Source organism: Corvus kubaryi, unplaced genomic scaffold, assembly GCF_017639235.1.
Source record: "Corvus kubaryi isolate FWS band 111438036 unplaced genomic scaffold, C.kubaryi_AGA036_p1.0 66, whole genome shotgun sequence".
NCBI lineage: Eukaryota > Metazoa > Chordata > Aves > Passeriformes > Corvidae > Corvus > Corvus kubaryi.
The window spans coordinates 338048-362164 of record NW_024582054.1 but is presented as its reverse complement, the minus strand read 5'-3'; the positions used below and the strand labels follow the sequence as shown (position 1 = coordinate 362164).

At 40.9% G+C, this 24117-nt stretch overlaps 1 protein-coding gene across 1 annotated transcript in view; it reads left to right on the top strand.

Annotated features, from left to right (window-relative positions):
• EHD4 (EH domain containing 4) overlaps nucleotides 1-17086 on the top strand; it is a 30052-nt gene extending 12966 nt beyond the window's left edge. The window contains exons 4-6 of the mRNA XM_042047231.1: nucleotides 6652-7064; nucleotides 9904-10068; nucleotides 12530-17086. Of these exons, the coding sequence (XP_041903165.1) occupies nucleotides 6652-7064; nucleotides 9904-10068; nucleotides 12530-13066 (1115 nt within the window). The 3' untranslated portion in view covers nucleotides 13067-17086. The remainder of the gene's footprint in view (nucleotides 1-6651; nucleotides 7065-9903; nucleotides 10069-12529) is intronic.
• The last annotated feature ends 7031 nt before the right edge of the window (nucleotides 17087-24117 follow it).

Sequence of the window (24117 nt, the reverse complement as noted above, 5' to 3'; positions counted from 1 at the left end):
GACTCATATATACCATTGAAGTTCATGAATGAAGAAATGTTTCATAGTAGTTATAGGTTGGTCATGTCTAAAAAATTCGGGGGTGGGGCTATAAATAATGTGGGTTTATTTTGGGGACAGCTGCTAGAGTTGTTTCTTAAGGTTGTTCAGTCATGCCATAATGTAATTCAGTCAAAAGAGGAAGTCAAATGGTAGAAGGAGGAAGAGCGAATGAGAATATTAATACTATGAAAATTCTGCAGAGACCTGAACACTGTTTATAAGCTGTTTTAAACATTAGCCTGTCTTGAGAAACTATCTAAACAGAACAGTGTAATGTAAACAACTTTCTTCCTTGCAGTCTTCAACTGTATTTAAGTGCATGTCACTTTTCTGTGGAGTTGTAAATGGTGGTGATGCAGGGTGTGGCTTATGCTGCCCTCTGTTTTCAGACCTTTGCTTAAGAAGTGGAAATTTGTGTTTCATGCCTCTGTCAGAGGAAATAAACAATTCTTTAACATATCACACCTGGGATTTTTTGAGGAAGTCCTGGTACAAGCACAATATGTGGCAGCTATGCAGTGATAGTCTTGGCTTTACAATAAACTGACAGAATAAGGGACTAACTTCTTAGGACTGTAATCTAAATTATGCTTACTTAGTAAACTGGTCTACCAGATGCTTCTGGATTCTTTGTTCAGTGATGTTTTGTCCTCTTTATTACTCATAGTCATGTAAAGCATTCATCATGGGCAGAGTGCTGGACTTTCCTTTATGTGATGTGTTGGTGAAATAGTAGAGATGAGCAGCATGAGAGCTCTATGTCTCTACAAGCAAAGGCTGGAATGTTGTGAAACCAGAAATAAAACAAATACTGCCTGTTGGCACTCTTATTTTAGACAGAAAAAAATGAGTGTATAACTAATGATTTTTAGTCCTGAAAAAATCTTTTCATAAAATGCCCACAAAATATTTAGGTCCCAGTTTTCACAGTCTGATAAAATGAGCAGTGGTCTGCTTCTCCATTGCAGATTCCAGCTCCCTTTTTCCTCCTCAAGTTAAAACTAGGCATCTTACCCCTTCTTTGCTTGTTAAATCAAGAGAAAATTATGTTTGGCAGCATTCAAGTATCTGTTGCCACGTTTGTAACAGTGTGGAAGGGAGCATGAAATAGGCAGAAAACTAGAATATAATATTAATATGCCACTGAAAAAGTGAGCAATTGTGTAACCAATTCAATACCATTAGGGAATGCTGTGGAGGTCTCAGACTTCCAAGTGCAAGACAGAGTTGTGTTTCTCGCCAGGTTATGTTTCAGTGGTAGTCCTGTGTTGCCTGAAGGACCATGACTCTTCACTACCATCTAGAATTGCTCCTGTGGTTTAACAAAATGTGGCTCTTGCTCCCTTATTGTTCAGAAACTCCTTGTCTTGATGTTATGTGCCTTATCAATTGTTACAGCCTTGCTGGCCTGCCCTTTGATATGATAGACTTTCACCTAATTTCACATGGCTCAGTGATAACCTCAGACTCTTACCTGTTTCATGGGCTTTAACTTGATTAGATTGCATTTCATGAAATTTTTTTCTGTGTTAAAGATTGTCTTGAATGTGTCACCTGTTGTAATTCTTTTATCAAAGTGTGATTCTCCTGTATGCTGTTGGGTTTAATCAGCGTGGTTGTACCAAATATGAGGTTTTGGGAGTTGGCTTTAGAACACTATTCTCTCAGTGTTCCAGGCTTTCAGGGCAGGTTAAATAAAGGTTTCATATACTTAGGTATCAGCATACATGAAATTATCTACAATGACTATGGATTTATTGCATGCACCTATTCCACACTATCATGATTAGGAAATACTACACTACCTTTGGCTGAAATATTGCATAGTCAGATACATTTCCTGTAAATGGCTTTTGGGCTGCTTATGCATTTGCATATAGGTGGTTTTGTGGAGCACAAACTTGACTTGTCCTGTGATGCTGCACACAGCAAGGTTTATCTGACCCGCTTCCTGAAAGGGTCACTCTGACTTAAACATATTTATGCTAGAAGTCTAATTTAGCACCTTTTGCAGAGTTGCTTTGTTGGCTTTCTGAATTATTGTGTGCAAATGTAAGCAGGATCTTACAAGTTATTTTCTGCTGTTCCTAAATGTGTCTCTGTCAGAGAGGGTTCTGCTTTCTAAAAGTTTAGCTTGTGTTTAACATTGGTAAGCTGCAGCTTTTCTTATTTAAAAATGTTTGATGGAAGAATAGCGTTACAGGGCCCTGGTGTAAGACCTTGTCTCTTTGTTGTTGGTGTTTTTTCCCATCTTCTCACTAGCTACTGCTTAATAATTTACCTATGAATGAATGTAACATCTGTATAATATTCAAATTTGACAGGTATCACTAGGAGTAAATTGAAGCCTTCTGAGACCATGAGAGGACTCAAATGTTAACTCTCATTTTAACACACAGGAAAACCATAAAGGGACTATATAAAATTAGAGAACATGCACCATTTCCCAGCATGCTCTATTTTTAGCTCTGGAAAGCATCCAGGTCACAGATGAAGGAGCTGATTGCTTGAAGGGTCAAAAATATACACAGAGTGCGACATTCAGAGATGTCTCAAGACACACCTTTCCCGCTCCTGTTGTCGGCAGCAGGATGTGCCAGAAGCTTCCTGCCTGTCAGTTCGGGGTCTGTGTAAGTGGCTGGAGGAGAATGTACAGACATGTGCCAGCATTGTCCCCTGGCCAGACAATGCCTGTCCCTGTGCCACTTCTCCAGCATCACTGGTGATGTTCACAGTGCCCTTGGCAGACAGCAATGTCTGTGTGGTCTGCAATATTTGGAAGGAAAAATGAGTGTCTGGCAGGATGTGGGGAGGGGGTGTTTGGTTTATGATTGAGTGGTGTGAAAGCAAGTGTTTCAAAAAGTATGGGGAAAGAGTTCTGGGGAAAATGGATATTAGTTAATTTGCATTGTTTAAAACTGGAGTTACTTAAATACAGTTCATTTTCTCAGTTCAATTTGCTTGTAAAAATGTAGTTATGGATTAAGTAAAGTGGTATATATTTGCAGCCTTGTGCCAGGCTTTCCCTTGCAGTGAGATATTGTACATTCTCCTTATTAGTCCACCAACAGGAGTGTATTAAGATTGTTATCCAAGAGTGCTGGAGTGAGAGAGGCTTTCATTAATAGAACTGGAAACTTGTACTCCTGATAGCAGAAGGTGCATCTTTCTGTATGTGACTGAGCTCTGTTTGAAAGAGTAGGATGTTTAGAAGCTCATTTGTGGCATTAGAAGAACACCAGATTAGGCAGGGAAGAAAGGCTGCACTCGTTCATGTCCAGGTTGTGTTGCAGCCTTGGTTGTGTGGTGCTAAGACAACAGTGGCAGGTGGGAGTGCTCCAGCACCCTGCACACACCTGATTGACCTTTTAAGTGGGTGCTGTTCCCTGAGCCTAGAGGCTCCTCATTGCAGCACTCACCTGAGAGGTACCTCTCTGCTGCTGTGCCAGTGTCATCAGCCCCAGGGGTGTAAGAACTGGGCACTCTGCCTGTCTGTGCTAAAAGAGGATGGGTGGAGCCCATCAAGCCTCCCTAATTGTTTTCAGAATTGCAAAAGCTTTGGAAGATATTAGGGCAAGTCAGAAATTATTTTCCTTGGGCCTACAGGGAAAGACTACCATTTGTTTAAGTCTGTGTCACTGACTGGCACAGACCACTGGCCAGTGCTCATACTGTACGACTGCAGGCTGTGTCTTTGAGTATGGCTGGTGGCTGCCAGGCACAGGGCTGATGCTTTGCTCTGTGCTGCTGACACATGATAGCTCATGATCAGTGTTTCCAAGGCTGGTAACCATGAGCAGTTTCTTGTCCAACTTTTTCATCTCTTCTGCACTGTTTCAGTTTGTTCTCCTCTGTGGTCTCTGCTCAGCCCATTACTGGTGCCCAACAGTTACACCTCTGCCAGAGGCACCAGCTCACTCCCTGCCCACAGCCTGGGACAAAATCAAGAGCTCTGTAGTGCTGCAGTGTCCCTTAGCTGGGTACAAGGGTGACTCGTGACTTTCTAATATACATTTGCAGGTAGGTGTTGCACCTGGTGACACAGAGGTCTTCTCTCTGGATATGGTTGTTGGCATCAGTCATTGGGAACAAACATTTGAAAAATTTTGAAAAAATAGCAGTTAGAGCAACCAGAGGCTGAGAAATATCAGCACCAAACCGGTTTTGGTCAAGTTTTCCAATCTGATCAGTGTTGACCTAGTACTGCTCAACTTGGAAAGGCCTGATCCGTACACCTGTATGGAAATACTTAACCATATATTACTTCTCTGTAGTTCAGATACACTCTAGTGGAAAACTGCTGAATCGGTAGATAAATAAGGTTCACTTCTGATGACAAATTTTCATTAAAATCAATATATTTTCAGATTTTTTAAGTCTTTCTTAGCCATTTTCAACAAGCAGACTTCTATCTCAAAGCAAATGCTTCGTTAATATTTAATGGACGTTTAAAAGAAAGTCATTTTATTATACACTTATTGGCTGTACAGTTGTTTTTTCAGTTCACAGTCCAGATGTGTGGTGGGAACTTATATGCTTATGTAACCCAACTTTTAAGTCACCTTCTTACATAGCCATTTGTGTAAAAACTTAGTAAAATTTAACCTGCTTCAATTTGCAATTTTATTTAATTTTGACCATATTTCCTTTTATTTGAATGAAATCAGAACAGGCTATTTTGTAGCTCAGTATTAGTGCCCTATTGCAACTATGCTGTGACATGCAAATGACATTGGAGATCTTACTTCTCCCTTTCTTTCTTGCTAAATTTTTATAAATTACTCATACTGATTTTGATTAGATTTTTGGGGTAAAGTGAGAAGACTTCTCTTCCAGAGATGTTCTGTGCAGCTTTCCTCCTTGTCCCCTCACATTGCATCTCACATCCAGCCCTTCAGGAGCTGGTCACAGGAAAGAATTTATGAAAGCCTCAGAGCAGCATTATCAGCTTTTTAACATACCCCCTCCTTTCAGTTTGATGTGTCTCTGCTGGAATTTTAGCGGCGTTTTATGACTGGTTTTGTTTTTTTGGGGGGGGAGGGAGGCAGGTAATTGGGGATATTTTCTTACTTTTAACTAGAATTTCTGGATTTAGTATCATATGCTATTTGTAATTTTTAAACAAAAGGTTTAAGACTGAGTTATTTCCCATGTTGCTAAACATGCACAAGTATGCTCCATGACAAATCTGGAGGGTTGTTTTTCTTGTTACATTCATGTATGCCTGCTTTTCTTGATGTTGGCACCAGTCAGGTTCTATTGGAAAAGAAAAAAAAAGCCAAAAAAACGCAAGCAAACAACCAGCTGATTTGCTTTTGGCTTCCCTGTTGAAGACCAGCAACTTGAAGGTATAATGAGTAATGACTTGGCTGAACCAGCATTAAGAAAAGCTAAGCAACTTTACAATGTTCCCTCCTACACCCTTTTATTTACACTGGTTAAAAGATGCTAGGGAGAATGAGGAGTGGTGAGGGGTCTTTTGCTGTATCTGGAGTAGGTGTATGAAGTGTTTGTTTCTTGTATGAGTAATCTAATTGGGTTTTCTTGTTTGGAGGATTGGAGATTTAAAGATTTATCTTGCACAGCTGAGAAATAATCAAAGACACTGTGGATGGCTTAGTGGTGGTAACTGAGCTTTCTTTGCTGTTGGCATTTAAATATATGCTGCTGGGATATATTAAATTGTTGATTCTGTGTGTATTACTTTATACCAGTCTTTGAATTGTGACTGCTCCCTCTTTCAGGTCTGATCTGTTTCTGAGAGGAAGAGGAGGGGTGGGATATCAGCTTCCAGTACATGCTTTGCTGTTCCTTACTCATACTAGATGAGTCACATCCACGCCAAACCCAAAGCCAGTGGTTACTCTGTGGATTAGATGTGTCACTTCTGAATGAGGAGTTCCTGGATACTGTTTGTTGTGTGGATTAGGTAGCATCTGAACCTGTAAAAGCATTTAGACAGGTGCTATGAATAGGCTTTCCTTCAGAACATGATAAAGCTTGTTTCAGTCAATCAGAAAGGTCACTGCTCATGTTCTGTAACCTGCCATGTCCTCAAAACCATCAGCAATGCAGTCACGTTACTTGTAAATTGTACTTCTGAGTCTGCTGTGGCAGAAATAACAGCAAGTGTTCCAAGATAAGGAGAGATGAGTTTGAAAATGGTTTTAAAATCCAAATATTTCTGGTTGTTGACTTGCACTGGAATGCTGCACCTGCACCATTTTCCTTGTTAATTCAGATAAGCAGTGCTACAGAAGTGACCAATATTAGCAGTGATGAAGAGAGATTGTGATCAGAGCCCCACAGTCCTGGTTAGCTTGGGTGCTGTGCTGGAACCAGACTCCTGGGAAGAGGCAAATGTGGATGTGAGACAGAAAAAAGGGCAGTGATAAAAAACAAAAGATGTTAATAGTGAGACTGGTCTAAGGAAATGCAGGATACAGTTTTCCTGACCTCAGTGTCCACAGATACTGTCGTCTGACTGATCAATCTCCTCTTTGCCCCCAGATAGAGGCTATTATCCCCTTGTTCTCTATCCCCAGCCCTACCCTCTCCAAGACTCAGGTTTCTGAATGGTAAGACTGTAACAGTGTGTTCTTCCTTCAGGCTACGACTTCTGCCAAGTCCTCCAGTGGTTTGCTGAGAGGGTCGACCGAATCATCCTCCTTTTTGATGCCCATAAACTGGATATATCTGATGAGTTTTCAGAGGCTATTAAGTCATTCCGGGGCCAGGACGACAAGATTCGAGTGGTGCTTAATAAGGCTGACCAGGTGGACACACAGCAGCTGATGAGGGTCTATGGTGCACTCATGTGGTCCTTGGGAAAGGTGATTGACACGCCAGAGGTCCTGAGGGTCTACATTGGCTCCTTCTGGGCCCATCCTCTCCGAAACACAGACAACCGAAGACTCTTTGAAGCCGAGGCACAGGATCTTTTCAAGGATATCCAGAGTCTCCCACAGAAAGCTGCTGTGAGGAAGCTCAATGATCTCATTAAAAGGGCAAGACTTGCAAAGGTAAGAAAAGATAAGAAAATAAAATTGAATGAGCAGTCTCTGCTGCTCTTTCAGTGTGTCCTTTCTCACCCTTCCCAGTTTTTCTCTTGCCATAAACTGTGTCTTTTTAGCAAATGGATTGAATTGTAATTTTTTCAAGGAAAAGATAGCCATTTGGGGTGAAAGCTATTGGTAGCAGACAGGAATTCTAATTTCCTGTGCAGTTATCAGACAAAGTGCATTTGCCTTGAAACACATTTTAGTGTGAACTTCTAACCAAAAATGAAGAGGACTTGCAATTCCATTGGTATATGAGTAGTTGTTTGGGGATGTGTACAACTTCCTATGTTGGCTTATTTAACTTTCTGAATATGAAGATAGACTTCTGGGGTTTTTTTTTGGTGGGGGTTTTTTTTGAGTTTGAAGGGGGGAGTGGGAGGGGCTCTTTGGGAGTTTTTTGTGGTCTGAGCTTTAGGGCACCCTGTAGAAGTTGCTTCTTTGAAAATTCCAGTTAAAATCACAAAGATGTTGTGTTAAATGTTGCTCTGATCCCAGAGCAACCTCAGATCCAGTCTGTTTTGTAAGTGTTCACAGCATTTTGTTTTCATTTGTTACAATCATTTTGGCATTGAAGGAGTGTCAGTTGAATAATTTTTAGATATTTCTATGAAATGTAAAGTAAAAATGGATCTTTATCCATTCTGTAAATACAGAACTCAGTGCTCTTAGGGATACATTAGACAGTCACAAAGGGGAATAAACTGTTTATCTGCAGGAAAGCAGCAATGTAATCCAGTGTCGTCTTTCTGCCTTCCAAACTGATCTCAAAGTACTGACAGTCAAAAATCACTTTTTACAGCATTGCATGGGGGCTTTCTTTTATCCTCTTTTTCTGTGCTACCCTCTTCTTAATCTCTTCTAAAGCATTTACAGTAACTAGAAACAAACACAAACTCTTAACATGCTGTCAAATTTGGGCATTAGGCTTTTTTCTTTTTTTTCCTCATAAGTCCTGTGACTCACTATGCCATTTTGAAGATGGGGACTGTTCTTATCTACAAGAAACACATGTGCATACTGGCAGACCTTAGGCCACTTAGAATACACATGTGAAACTGTTAACGCTTGTGAATTATAAACATACTTTTCTGGGTTTGATAGAAGTATTATTTTAGACATAAGATCCATAAAATTACTTACAATTATTTATAAACTCTCTTAAAAATACCGTTATTGAATCCATTCTGTAATTTTGGAGAAAGACTCATATCTATACTCTTAGAAAATGTCATGGGTTTATGCTTCTTTATGCTCGAGTTTTTCTCTCCTCTATAGAAATGTAAATTTATTTGCAATTAAAATGCATACGCTCTTTTTAGATATAAGGAAGTATTGTTGTGTGAAAGTTGTGAACTTAAGATGTGCACATAAAAACTGGTTACATCATCTCTCCTTTAAAAGCAAAGATTTTTTTTCCCAGTTTCCTTCTTAATAAGTAAGGAAATTAATGTGAAAGCAATTGCTGTGTGTAGATTGTGCAAGGTTTGTATAGAATGCTATAATACACATTTGTCATGGTTTGGTAGGTATTAAGTATTATACTTGCACCACACCGAAGCAATAACTTGTTTTACTGATGCTTTTTAATGGTAGTTTGTCTTCCCCCAGTCTTCAAAATTTCACCTGTTTATTGCTCAACATACCTAATTTTTAACTCCTTTTTTCTGTGTGTGTGAAAATTGTAACTTCTGTTTTGTGGACAGCTGCATTCTTTTTAAATGAACAAGGACCTGAGTTCTGTAAAGACATCCTGTTGTGGGGGTCATTTGTCTGCCATGGTCCTGGGTAGGTCAGAGCTTAGGACAGCAGTTTGATAACATCAAGTTGTGATAGCCATGCATTACTTCTAAAAGAAGGCTGCCCTGGTGCCTTCCCTCTTGTGTGCAAAATGAGTATCAATGTCCACACAATGAGCTGGATAAGTGAACTGACCTCAGTTAGGAAGTGCAGCCACTGTTTCTGTTCAGGACCTGATCACTTGCTCTGTGGCCAAGCAAATCCTTTTGGTGGGGAAAGGTGATGGGAGAGTAGCAAGGGGGAAGAGATGAATGGTTCAGAATAAAGGCATAAGGAAGGTGGCGTGGGCAGGATGGATATTTTGATGGCAATGCAAGAACCAATGTTTTTAAAGACTTGTCATCCTAAATTAATGTCTTTCCTTATAAGCTGAAAAGGCTTTACTTCTCTCCCTAAGGCTTCACAAGGCAGCCATGGCATGCTGTTCCTGTTGGAACTGGCTGCTCTGTCATCTGCATAGGTGGCTGCATATAGACTACAGGTACTCACTTTTCAGTGAGTAAATAGGTAGGAATGCAATGTCACTTCAAATAGATAGCCCTGCCACTTAGCATACTTAGATTACTGGAGGAATTATCCCATTGATTCCCATGGGATGGTTGGTGAGGCAAATGAGTTACAAATCATATGGATGGACCAGTATGGCTGGAGCTCTGTGTATTGTGTCAGGACGTGGGCTTGGGGTCTTGCTTTTTCTCTTGCTGTTGGTACTCATAGAATGCGGTACCAGGCTTCTCCTTAAAAATGCAAGTGTGCATCTGTATTTCTATGAAATGTGTTTCCTTTCTCTCTGCCCCTCAAAGGAATGGTGAAAGCAGCAAAAGCTAATAATAACTAACTGATACCTAACTGTTCGTGTAAACACAAAGTTCCAGAAACAGTAGTTGATAATATCTTTTCCTTAGGGAAACATATTTCTGTTTCTTTTTATGACCTAGGTGAGGAGCACTGCTGTTAAGTGTCAATAAACAGTAGTTTTGATTTCAGTTTTGCTTCTTTTCAGGTTCATGCTTATATCATCAGCTATCTGAAAAAAGAGATGCCCTCTGTATTTGGAAAAGAGAGCAAGAAGAAAGAACTGATCAACAAATTGCCAGAGATCTACATCCAGCTGCAAAGGGAATACCATATCTCAGCAGGCGACTTCCCTGAAGTCAAGAAAATGCAGGTAAGATGGTAGCTTACCATTCCACTGAAATAACTTTGTAACAGGATTGCCAAATTGGACAAGGTAGAACAGAGTATCTCAGTGTTATAGCTTAGGGTCTTCAGCAATAGAGCAGTTGAAGTGACAGTCATGTCTGATATGAGATTAGAGTGACTTGGAAGTGGTACAGACCAAACCAAAAAAAAGGGTAACTTGCTTAGTGTGCATTCACTGATACAGGACTACATAAAGAATATGAAAATAAGGAATAAGGAATCTGACCTTCTGTCCTTTTGGTCAGTACTTGGTCCCTTATGGCAGATAGTACTAAAGGCTTTGTGCAAATAAAATGGCAGTGAGCACTCACAGGTTAAGGGGCTTCTTGTTTTGAATCCTAAATGTGGTTATAGTTATCATTTTTGTAATGGTATCAAATATTTGTGTAGGTGAAGATATTCTTATTCATAAGGATATTCATTTTTACTCTACTCTGTTCCTGTTTCTAATGGTACTGTTAGCTGGTGAGTAATAAAGGCAATGTGTTACTTGAAAAGTCCAGCTTAAAACCTATTGCTTCTGAAAATAGCCTTTTGCTTCTTTCCTGTCCTGTTAAGATTATATTCTGTGAAGGAGAGAGAGAGAAGTTCTTGGTTTATACTCACAACTAACTTTTAAATACCTTTTGTCTCTTCCTCTTTTGGACTTTCTGCAGTGTTTCAACCAATTTTCTGTCACTTTCTTGCCTGTTTATTTCTGTTCTCTGATTTGAGAAGAGTTGTTTAGAAAGTATCCTAGGGAAAAGCAACTAATATTGTGTTAGCAGTGATTTCAACTTTATTACTCAAGCCTCAATTGGCAATTTTTGGATCTCAGGTCATAGGCTTCTTGGGTGGCCTCTGAATTAGAGGATAATTCAGCTTGGAAGCTGAAGAACAAGAGATCAGGAGCGTGCAGTTTTCTCTGACCGTGGACTAGTCATGAGTGGGATGGAGGATGTTTTCCAGACGTATCGTTCTGGCAGTATATGTGGTACACTTGAATGGCTAATCACCAGGAGTGATGATTGGCTGGTTAGCTATAGGAAGGCACAAGTTTCTTTTGTGAACTGAAATATTTAACTTGGGAATCAACTATTGGCATGAGATAGCAAATCACAGATGAAGCACAAGATGTATTTTAGCTAAGTTTTCACAGACAGGATTGTTGGAAAGGTTTAATGAGTTAGGCTTTGAAAGGGGACTTTGTGGTAAAAGCTGTCTCTTCCTTCCCTTGCTGCTTTTGTTTGGGATGCAAAATGAGAGAATGAGAGATTTGAATATTGAACCAAAATTTGAATGAAACTCTTCCAAACTTATAGTGCATGTCAGTTAAGCCTCAGCAGCAGATGGCAGCAAATATGTACAGGAGAAATCAGTCACTTCTGTAATGAGGAGCAAAATTGTGTGAAAACAAAATTGTGCCAAAACAGATAGCAAGTTGACCTTTGCTTCCTGAGACTTATTGCACAACATATTCTGATCAGGTGCTGTAAATCAGGTGGTTGTGTATAAATGTCACCTGAACAGAGTTGCTGCTTGACTGTTTTTACCCCATGGTCCAGGTTTGGGTTCATGTCATTATCATTTTGATATGTATAGGAGCAGCTCCTTCATCTATCCAGTGATAAATGGGATTTGTTAAAGCAGTTTAACATCACATTACGGAAGGTGGGAAGTGGTAGTGGTGGTGATGTTTGAACAGTTTCCACTGTAACTTTTTCTTCCTGGCAAGCATTTTGCATGTAGAAATAATTTAATAACTGCCTAAAGCATTTTTAATTTTTGAATGCTGTGGTGTAGAACATGCTTGGGCTTGTGTTGGAATAGTGCATATCACCTAGGTAAACATCTCAGTGAGGTTAGTAGGATGAAAACTGCACAAATTCTGCAGGGACCATCTGACTTCATGAGTTCTGGCAGCACTGCTATAAAACACGGCATTTCTTCATTGGTAAAGGACACCTCTTCCTGACCTAACCACAACCAAGAAGTTTAATCTATAGAATCAGATCAGTCCGCAAACATTTGATTTTATTTTTAACTTTAAACACTTGCACAAGTGCTAGCAGGACTGAGGACTTACTTGTATGCTTTCTTTGACATTTGGAAGAAAATCATCAAATGGAAGGTTGCTGGGTAACACTCATCAGCTGCTGTGGTTTAATCCACTGCATTTTGAAAATTGTATTGTAAATGTAATTTAATAGTCAAACTCATACACTGTTGCAAAATTGTCTTAGTGTGTTTGATCAACTGTATTGGTTGTATGGTACATATGTGTCCCTTTTGTTCCTCCTTCAAGAGGAGTTTCAGCTATAGAAACAGCTTGAAAAGATACTTATTTTAATTGAATTATTACTTGATTATTTTAATTTGAAGCCCATTCTTTAAACTTTTCAATGTATTGGAATAGTTTTTAACTGCTGTCGCTGCGTCATTCACAGGAGCTGTTGGAGAATTGTGACTTCACTAAATTTCATTCTTTGAAACCAAAGCTAATTGAAGCTGTGGATAACATGCTGGCCAACAAAATTGCCTCCCTGATGAACCTGATCAGCCAGGAAGAGAGCAACATGCCCACAGAGATGGTACATGGTGGAGCATTTGATGGCACCATGGCAGGACCTTTTGGCCATGGATATGGGGAAGGTGCTAAGGAAGGAGCTGATGAAGAGGAATGGGTTGTTGCCAAAGATAAACCTGCTTATGATGAGATTTTCTACACTCTGTCACCAATCAATGGCAAAATATCTGGGATTAGTGCAAAGAAGGAGATGGTGACTTCTAAACTACCCAATAGCGTCTTGGGGAAGATCTGGAAGCTTGCAGACTGTGATGGCGATGGGATGTTGGATGATGAAGAGTTTGCATTAGCAAAACATCTCATCAAGATTAAACTGGATGGATATGAACTGCCTGGCACGCTACCTTCCCACCTGGTGCCACCATCTCACAGGAAACCTTTCCAGACAGCAGAATGAACAATAAAAGGAGAAGAATGAGGGTTTTGAAAATCCCACAGGAAGTGTGTTGAAAATACCAAAATTGGAAATGAAGCTTAGATCCTTAAACCTTACAGCACATTTCACACAAGCTACTGAAGTTGTAAGCATGGCAGCAGGGAAACATTCGTGTAGCTGTCCCTGCTGACCTTCACTCAGACATGCTTATCACAAGTGCCTTATAATAGCTCTCATAAGGTGAAAATGTTTTTGTAGTCCTGTGTCCGTGTCTCACTGCCTTTACAACCATAAAGCAGAAAAGACCATGCATAAAAATTGCTGACCTTCACCAGACCTAAATACTCATCAACCCCAAGCTTCTCCAAACTATTCTAAATAGCACACTGAAGCTCAAAATGTTAAATTCACCTGCCTACGCAAGGAATATTTAGATGCTAAAAATGTACTTAAGCCATTGAGTGAATGTCAGCATCTCTATAGACTAAGAAAAGGCTGATATAAAAGGAAATTTTATTTTTGTTCTTTTTATTATGTAATTGGAGTTAGAAAGAGTGATGAGGAGAGTCATGTAAGTGCTCAGAATATGAGCAAACTTGTTTTAAAACTTAAGATTCTAGCTATAACTGCAAAATACTAAAATTATTTTTTCAATCTGTCATTGTGTCTTATCTGAAGAACAGCTTCTTCAGTTTTACACAGCACTGTATATTCAGTATTATCATTAGAAGAACTGAGATCTCCTTTGTTCCTTGAATTTAGTTTTCTTTGTGGTTTAAGCTTAGCTTCTCTGCAGACAATGAGTTCCTGAATGGTTCAGAGTGACAGCAGAATGGTTTCTTGAGCTAAAAAAACCATGTTTGCATTGAAATTAAGCCTCACTTTCTGTTCATAAAAGGTGTGTTGCTCAAAATCAACCTCTTCAAAGCACATCAAATTGTTTTGGGATATTTTTATTGCTATTTAATTTCTATTTACAGCTAATTATGCAGTTATGTCTGTGTATTTTTTAATATATAATATATTTAAGAGAAGTTTTTAACTCTTCCTTTTGCCAACATGTAGCTGACAACCACAAAAGAGAGATTCAGTTCCCATGGTGGCAGAATTGAAGGATGGGGAGGCTAATAGGAACTGTTACATTGACTAATAAGTGATAGACTCATCCCTCCAAATATTACTCCTTTATTGAAAACAATCCTTGAAAAGAATGGATGCTTAACAAACATTTATTTTCCAACAACACACAATCAAAGTTGACCCTACTGTCTGCTTACAACTGATTTTTATCAGTACCTTAAAAGAAGGCAAGTTTTTGGCCCTGTGAACTTGAGTCTTTCAGGGAGGGCCGGTTCTTCCTGAAATCAAATTTGGTAGTCAGTTCTGGTCTATGTGTATGAGCAGGAATCGACTTGTATTGCATTTGTAAGAGGATATACCCTACACATCAAAGGTACTGTAGTTTTGAGCACTTTTTTGTTAAGTCTCGATAAGTGGCAGCAGTAGTGCCTTCTGAGACAGAGCAAGCCAAAGAGTGCTTTAACGTCCTTGCAATGGGGGTGGGGAGGGAAATAATTTGGATATTGTCTCCCAGTTAAGGTTTTAGTCACACTTCTGTCTTTGGTTCTGTGGGTGATCTAAGAAAAGCCTCAGCTTCTTTTTTCAAATCATATATTTGTAGGTTGTCAGGTTTAATACTTCACATCTTTCTGGACCTCTCATCTTTCTGCATCTGTTCTATTCTGAGGTGCGATTTCCATGAACTTTGTCAGGGCTCTTCCATGGGAAAACTGTGATGCTATTTTAAGTAATGGCAGAACACCACCTTTACCTTGCCAGGTTTCTGGACCTGTATCAAGGACGTCCTGGCATAGCTAAATTGTTCTGAGGACTTGATTTTTTTTTTTTTTTTTTAATTCTTAGGTATTTTTCCTATCATTCAAGCACACCAGCTTCATTTCTGTTAGACCTAAATTAGGAGCCAAATTAACCTTAGTGCACCTCTGTGCACTTTAGTAGAGCTGTGAAACTTGACCCTGAGTCTACCTGTGTGACTGTACATCTGCAGAGTAACTATTTTCTATGTAATTTATTTTTGATTGAATAAAAAGTAGTCTATAGACATTGCAGGTGTTAAGGAAAAGAAAAAAGGCTGCAGAAGTAGTAATGTGTGTTTGTGGGTAGTGTCTGCAGTCAGCACCACTTTATACACTACTGACCAGCTTAGTACTAGTGACTAGCTTAATCAGGAAAGCCACCAGGAGAAAGAATGCTACTGTAGTGTAGGCAAAGCTGAGAGGATCTGGGAAGCTGCTGATCTTCTGACTCTGCCTTACCTTGCTGTGCAGCAGCACAGGGCTACAGAGGTGGACTGTAGCTTCCAGGGGTGATGCTCCAGACATACTGGAGCCATGTGATCCCATGCCATTAGAAATATCCCCCTTCAGTGAGAAGAGCAGGATAGTTTTGGTGGTTTTATTTTTCTAGTTTTATTGATAGTAAAGTGCAGAACACAGCCTTTTCCTCAGTCTCTGTGACAGTATGTTAACTCGGTCTTAAGGCAGACAAATTGAAATGCATCATTTTGATAAATTAAAATATTTTGTCTAGGTGGGATTGTAGCATTTTGCTTTGTGTTCCAGTAGAATTTGGAAGATGAGTGCATGAAGCATGTATAGCAGTAGAGGTGGATTTTCTCTGGCTGTCTGGAGGAATAGAAGTGTTTCATGGTCGGCATCCACAGCTAAATAAATGTATTTCTAGGTATGTGGTACAGTGAACTAGCATCACAGTTAGATGATAGGAATAAAGTACATTTCATATGAACTTTAAACAGCAGCTTCTTGCACAACTAAACTGATGGAGCGGGTTGATGTTGCCCAGGGAAGGGGATCTCTTCTCACTGCATCCTCACAGGTCCATGGACCTCCCCCATTTGCCTTGCTGGCTGTCTGCAAGCCCATTCAGTTAGTTACACCAGCCACACACAACTGTTTGGATGATGTTCTGTGGAGTTAGTGAATCCATGTGCTAAAAGCATGAGAAGTGAGCAGGATTGCCTTCTCTCATGATAGTATGCTCTAAGTAGTTATTGGTAACAGCAGCCTGAGGTAATCTTTGGTGTTCAGTTTGTTACTAATATCAGCTGAAGAGAGGTGGAGATGTTGGATTTATTGAATGTTTTATGCCTAGGATGCTAATAACATTTTCTGCAAGATTGTTCAAAGCTGTCTGTAATTTATCCTGTGAAATCTGTGCCCACTGATGTAGCCTACTGTCTTAAACTAAAGTAGAAACTGCTGCTTTTTATCTTTTCTCCAGCTATTCCACAACACAGTTTTAGTTGGCAACTCTAGTTCTGTTCCTTCAGAAATTATGAGGTTTTGTTGTAGATTGGAGCAGAAAATGTGGGGCTACCACTCATAACCACAGTACAGGACACCAAGAGACTTAAAGCTGTGACAGCTTGAAACTGGAGAGTTCATGAAGACTTTTAAGTCAGGGTGAGGTCCCAGTTGTTAGTTGGGTATGGTGTGGATTTGTGTGGAACCTGGTCTCAAAGCAGCAAGTATCTGGTCCCTGGCTTTCAACATTGTTTATTGCCAGCTCTTGAAATGCACCCTCTTTTTCTTTTTGTCACTTCCTTCCCTTCACAATGTGCACTCATTTTGATGGCTCTTTATATTGATGGATCTCAAGCAGAGTTTGAAGTGTATGGTTTGATGGATATGTGTAACTTAGCACTGAGAGAATGAACTTGAACTTCTTTTTCTATTTCACATGCTCATATTTTCTAATATTTTTGTTAAATACTGTTTTCATTTCAATGGCACTCTGATTTTTGAGGAAAGGCTTGATCTGTGCAGTGTGCTTCAGTTTGGCCAACTAGGCAAACAAAGTTGTAAGTTCATTATTGTTGCACTTTTATTACACAGTGAATTCTTTGCAGATACTGTAATATATTTTAATATGCTTTGTAATCATTTTTAGAAAGCGGTGATAAAAATTGCTGATTTAATAAACTAATATTGAACTACCTGAGATTTTGGTTTGTTTGCTTCTTTCTGGAAGATAATCTTTCAGTTACTCAAATTTTGTAATCCTGCCTACTTAAGGTCCATAGGCAGAGTAGCTATTTGGCAAGCTGCTGATTTTCCCACCTCAGTTTGTGTCCATAATAGGTTCTGGCTATTTCTTTTCTGTGCCCTTGAACTTCTTGCTGAAATTACCGCTTGTGGCAGGGCTTGATTCCAGAATTAAATTTATCTGTAAAGAATTAAAAAAAACTTGCACAAACCTCCAGCACCTCTCTGTAATTAGCATGTTATAGCAGAATGTAATTTTGGAGCTTCCTAAATGTGGAAGTTTTGTAAAGTCCAAGTGTGGAAAATAAATCTAAAACTTCCTGTGTGGATTGAAAGTTTGAAACTTGAACTGAGAGGTGGTACTATTAACTTCAGTGGGGGTGCTAACCTTGAAATGTAAGAGTAGATTAAATGGCACCTTAGCAGAAAGCACTTTGATGTGTTTGTCCCAAACAATCAAAAGACATCTTCCACACCATGCTGCCAACTACCTGAGAATAACCAATTGTATCAATAGAACATTCATTGTTACACTGTGTTTAAATGATTTCCTCGTGCCCCTCTCTTTCTCCTCTATGCACACATCTTACTCGAGGCATTTCCAAAGATCCATGTGCGCCACCAGGATGCTACGGTTTAGCTATTGCTCCTGCTGTGGTCAAATGTCACCTGCTGTGGAGTTCATATGTAGCAGTGTTGGCAAACTGGGCTCTGGCTCCTGGTGCCATATGTCACATGAAAGCAAGTGTTTCACCTGCAAACAACATGTGGGGGTTCCTGGAGGCTACATAGCTCTTGAGCTGCAGTGACTTGCTGAACTGCTCCTTATGAAAGTGAAAAATAATCTGAAGGTGAGGTTTTAGTGGGGTTTGGATGTGGGAGGGGTTGCTCTTTGGGTTTTGGGGTTTTTTTAATAGAATGTTGTTTTACATGCTCGGCATATAAGACATTTCAGACTTTGAAAAATTTGCAGCACACTTCAGCAGTTGTTCTCTCTAATCCGCAGTTTGCATTTGGATAACATGAAAAGTAGATGAGTGTCGATGCTATCAGTTTATAAGTTTTGCAGTAATTGTTGCTTCTAATATTTGGCACTCTTAAACTGTGAAACATTTATGTTTTAACTCTGGTGGCAGTAGTCACCTTGATAAATAGGAGTACTGGTGTGCTGCTTAGTTTCTCCAAACCTTATTTGCTCCCACGTCTGGTGCATTTGTAAGGTCTTTGGAGCAGACACTGCTCTGGGTTTCTCTGATCTTGCCATGCTGCAAGTCCTAACTGGAAGTGCAGAGGACCTTTTGAAAGCTTGGTCCTTGGGCTTGCCTGCCTGCCCTGGGGAGGAAAACACAGGAGAAAAAGTTGTCTGCCTTGCCCTGCTCAGACAGGTGAAAAAATGCATCTGCTGAAAGTGCCTTCCATCCCTCAGGGACCAGAGCAATGAGCTGGAAATAAATATCCATACCCAATAAACACCTGTTGTGATCAAAACACATCAGGAGGATGAGGTTGTTTTTCACCAATATGTTCAGAAGTCCTGAATCTATGCAGCTTTTCTGATCTGAGGGAAAAATATGGATGGAAACCATGGTTTTGAGGCAGACTCCTCTCCTTTTTCCCATTGGAGGACTTCATGCTAGCACAGATTTGTACCTAGTGATAGACTGTGGACTCTGTTTCTGGCCCAGTGAATACTGGAAGTTCACGAATGCAAGGTTTAACTTATTCTCCCACCTATTCTTTTCTCTGAGATGGAGCTTGTCCATGTCCTTTCCAAAGTCTTGCTAGCTCAGCAACCCATATTCCACTTCAGTCTGGAGCTCTGAAGAATTCATTGTAGTGAAAGTAGCTTGTGAATGGTATGTACCTGGCACCAGGTGCTGTATTTCAGAGATACTGTAAGATTTCTGTGTTCACCATTTTTAACTTTTGTAAACAAGGAACTGCTGAAACATGCTGCTCATGCTTAGTGATTTTCTTTTCAGATAATTCTTTGAGTTTTTCTCAAAATGCATTCATTTTGTGTCTAGTCTGAAAGTAAGAAATTAACAAACAATGTAAGTATAACTGGTAAGCTCAGGGCTTTGCAATTTTTGCCTACAGTGGAGAGTAATTGCCATTTTTCTTTATTTTGTATTACCATGTCCTAGCTCTTGTCTTCTAAAATTCGTGCCTCTAACTGTTGATACGTTTTTGTTAAATGTTTATACAATGTTTTTGCCAATGACCTTCAACCATTCCACATAACCTTCACAGGGAAACTGGGATGGCTGGGCTGGTTTGCACTCAGTGATCTGCTGGTCAGGGCAGTGGGGGACCAAAACCTGAGAGCACACCATGGTGTGCACTGCCCCTGAGGGTAGGTGCTGTGCTCTGGCACTAAGGGTGCTGGGAGTCATTTCCATATGTGAATCCCACAGTTTTGTTTCATCAGTAAATGGAGCTAAATGCTTTATCAGCCCAATATACAAACAACCCCCTACAATACAGCTGTGAAGAAGAAGTTTCATGTTCATGCAAGAGTCTTCCTTAGTAGCAACAAAAAAAAATTGAAATATTGGAATTAAATGATAAAAATACGCTAGTTAGATCTAGCATTGCCAACACAGTGATTTCTAAGGCCCATTTTCAGTTTGATGTTCAAAATACTAAGGATATTCTGTCACTTGAAACCTTTTATCTATGTTTGTATGAAATGGAAAGAGACTGAAAGTCTTTTGTTCCATGTGTTGATCTCAAAAAGCCTTTGAAGCTCTTATGTTAACTATTTGAGGTTCAGAAACAGAAGGGAAATTTCAAGATAATATAAACAGCTCCAAGGAGAAAATGTCTTTAACTCATGACTAAACAAGCAAACATATATTTTCTGTTTCAAAAAGATGGCTGAACTTCTTCATGCCAGGAAAAATAAATCCATCTGATTTTGCTTTAAGCTGTCCTCTTTTTCAAATGCAGCGAGGGGCTCCAGTTCCTTTGGATGATGTAATTCGACTGTTCTGCTTGAGTTCTGCTCTCTGTTGATGTCATGTCGCTGCTAGCCAACTATTCAAAGAGAAAAGCAACTTCTAGTTTAGACTAGAGCATGAGGAGGCTGAGGTTTATAACAACCCAGCATCCTGGGATGCTGGGTTAGATCCTCCCAGGCAGAGCTCAGCTTTAAGAGGAGCTGGGGCTCCATCCACCGTGGACCCCCCTGCCTGCAGGTGGGTGGCACCCCGGGGTGGCTGGTGACAGCAGTGCTCACAGGTATGTAGGGGGCAGGGAAAGGGGGTGCCTGGGGGTGGTGTGCTGAAGTCCTTCGGGGAAAGAAGCTGAGAGATGTATGTGGCTATTTTGGGACAAAGTTCAGCTGAGAAGCCTGTGAAAGCAGGGGATCTGTGCAGACTGAGCTGGAGATTGCCATGCCTCTCCTCAGCTGCTTTTGACTAACTCCTCCCAACTTTTCTTCAGCTCTAGTATTCCATTCCCAAATGAGTGAACAGCTTCTTGAATAACTTACTGTCTGCTCCTCTCCTTGTTCTTGATATCCAAAGTATATTGCCTCTGTGCCGCAATGATGTCTGAGATTACATGTGAGTACGTGGTTGGGAATGTGGTTAAATGTGGTTAGGAAACATTCTGGGATCATGGTTCGGCTCACCTGTGTCCACACTACGTTGATGAGACTGAACATCAGCTGTTTGCTGGAGCTGGGGAGGGAGGCAGAGGGAAGGGCCACCTGTGGGGCCCAGATTGCTGGCCCCAGGCAGCGGGATAATTTCTGTACTTACTTGGCACATTGTGGGCTACAAGACTGTAGCCCTGGGAGGGGGCTGCCTTTATACCCCATAGAGTCAATGTCCAAATGTTTTGAGACTCTTACATGTGGAAGTAACATGGCTGGAGACACAGCGGGGGATAAAGGGCTGAGATGTCACGCACGTGTTTACATGTGACATGCTTATTCTCTTTGAGATTTGGGGAACCCTCTCCTTAGCAGGGATCAGACAGGATTTTCATGTACCTTCAGAAAGGTGGGTATGCAAAGCATACATAATGGAGGGCGATGAGCTGTGTCTAGCCTTTCACCTGAGCCGTGTGAATAGACTCGGTCCCCTGCAGCAGCAGGCATGAGTATGGTCACATGGCTTTGAAATCGGAGCTGGCTTTGCTCGGTGGCAGCGCAGAGCACGGCTGTAGCAGCTTGGTACAATGAAGGGCTCATGGAGCTACAGGACTGTCAGCTACAAATGGCCTTAGTGGGGGTGCTTTGGCCCAGGAAGGCGTCTGCACCTTGCTGTGTACGTATATTCGTCTGTGGCAGATCCTCCATCCGCGTGGGCAAGGGCAACGATGAGGGGAAGACAGTGCTGCTGCCTGGAAAAGCTGCCCTGGGAAAGCTCATGGTGATCCGTCCTCACTTGAGGTCAGGGGTGGGAGTAGGAGCAGCAAACTCAGCATCTGCAAACCTGTGACTGTCACTTTTATGCTTTTTATGGCAGGGGAGTCAAACATTTCTTCTCATCTTGGAGAGGAGCTGGGAATTCACATGCGTGTTATGAGAGGAGGACAATGATGATATTAAAAAAAAAAATTCAAATAGATAGAAATAAGCATCATGTCCCTCTTCGATTTACCTGGTGTTGCCAGGAGTGGAGGAGCAGTGGGGGAAGGGCTGGGAACTGTGGAGTTTTGGGGCTGCAAGACAGGCTGCTTGTTCATGAGGTCTGTTTGATCTCCATAGTCTCCGTTTTCCTTTTAAGCAGAACAAGATTGTGGGCAGATAAGAAGGGGTGTTAAAAAAAATCCTAACACATCTGACTGACAGCTATTTTGCAGAGGGAGATCCTGCATCAGGATCCTTCCTGTTAAGAAACAAAGAAACACATCTTCCATCATGGAAAACCACTTCAGGCAAACAAGACAAGGGAAGGGTACTCTTTAGGCCCTTCTCCTTCCTGAGGTCTGTGGCAAGGCTTCCCTTCTCTGCAAAGGCAGCAAGAGAGGACCCATAATTAGCCTAGAGGGGTGATTTTTTCCTGATCCCTCCAGGAAACTGCACATAAATATTGTTATGCCCTTCCTCTTACTTTGTTAGGATATAAATAACTGAGGAAATGGCTTTATTTATTGCTGTCACATAAGTGTCCACCATTTAACTTTGAACCCTAGATAGGTATTCAGGAGTTAGTGAAATTTTATACCATATCTTTGATTGCCTTGTATCATCATAAAAAACAAAGACAGTGATTTGTGCATTTAACCATATAGATAATAATTAACTTGCAGTAGGGAGAAATGCCTACATTCAGGACCAATTCACCCACTGGTCCTCTGCCTTCTATTTGAAAGGAGCAACAATGTTTTCTCAACACACATAACCTAGCCAACCTGTCCCAGATTCAAATCAACAGCTTACAATCCTACCTTTTTAAGAATATGGGTAAAACTGAAAGTTAATAGTGGGTATTTTCTACCTTGACTTCAGCAAGGCTTTTGACACTGTCCCTCATGAAATCCTCATAGACAAACTCCAGAAGTGTGGGTTGGATGAATGGACATTGAGATGGATTGAAAACCAGCTGAGTGGAGGATTCCAGACAGTTGTGATCAGTGACACAGGGTCTAGTTGGAGGCTTGTCATTACTGGTGTCTCCCAGTGTTCACTGCACCCAGTGTTGTTTAACTTGTTAATCAGTGACTTGGATGAAGGGGCAGAGGCCTCCTCAGAAAGTTCACCGATGATAGAAAACTGTGAGAAGTTGTCAATACCTCAGAGGGCTGTGTTGCCCTTCAGAAGGACCTTGACAAGTTGGAGAGATGGGCAGGGAAGAACAGTCTGAAATCCAACAAAGGCAAATGCAGGGTCCTGCACCTGGGGAAGAATAACCCCAGGCACCAGCACAGGCTGAGGGCCGACCTGCTGGAGAGCAGCTCTGCCAGGAGAGACCTGAAGGTCCTGGTGGACAACAAGCTGTCCCTGAGCCAGCAGTGTCCATGTGGCCAAGAAGGCCAATGGTGTCCTGGGGTGCATTAGGAAGAGCATTGCCAGCAGGTGCAGGGAGATGATTCTGCTCTACTCAGCCCTGGTGAGGAGGCCACATCTGGAGTGCTGTGTCCCATTCTGGGCTCCTCAGTACAAGAGAGACATGGAGCTCCTGGAGTGGGTCCAGTGGAGTGCAACGAGGATGAATGGCCAACTGGAGCATCTCTTTTGTGAGGAAGGACTGAGGGAGCTGGGCCTGTTCAGCCTCAAGAAGAGACAACTGAGAGGGGACTCATCGATGTCAATCAGTATCTGAAGGGAGGGTGTCAGAGGACGGAGCCAGGCTCTGCTCAGTTGTGCCAAGCAACAGGACAAGAGGCAATGGGCAGAAACAGATGCACAGGAAGTTCCACCTGAACATGAGGAGAAATTTCTTTACTGTGTGGGTGCGCGTGCACTGAAACAGTTCCCCAGAGAGGTTGTGGAGTCTCCCGCACTGGAGATCATCTGGATGCAATCATCTGCCCTGTGCTCTGGGTTGATCTGCTTGAGCAGAGAGGTTGGGCCATTGGACCAGATGATCTACTGTGGTCCCTTCTTACCTGACAGATTCTGTGAAAAACAAGACAGAAAAGAGCAGAATTACAAGAAGGAAATGAGTTTACAGAAGAGACAGTTGCTGAATTTGTATCTCTATTTTCCGGTTGTCTTATTTGCATTTAATGATGTTTAAGAATTGCATTGTATTAGTTACATTGTATTTAGATTACAGACGTTGTGATACAATATATTGCATTGTTTTAGTTGGCTAGTCCAGGTCATGAGCCAAGGAATTTGGAGGGAATATTTTGAGAAATACCTATAATATAAATATATATATATTTTTAGCAGTTTTGTGTGACATTATATATGACATTTCTCTAGGATGCATATGAAGATGCAGATTTTACTGATCAAAGTTTTATCTGTCCTGAGTTTGCAGGGATTCTTAATTTCTTCTTGTGCTTCCTCCTGTCCCTTTTGGG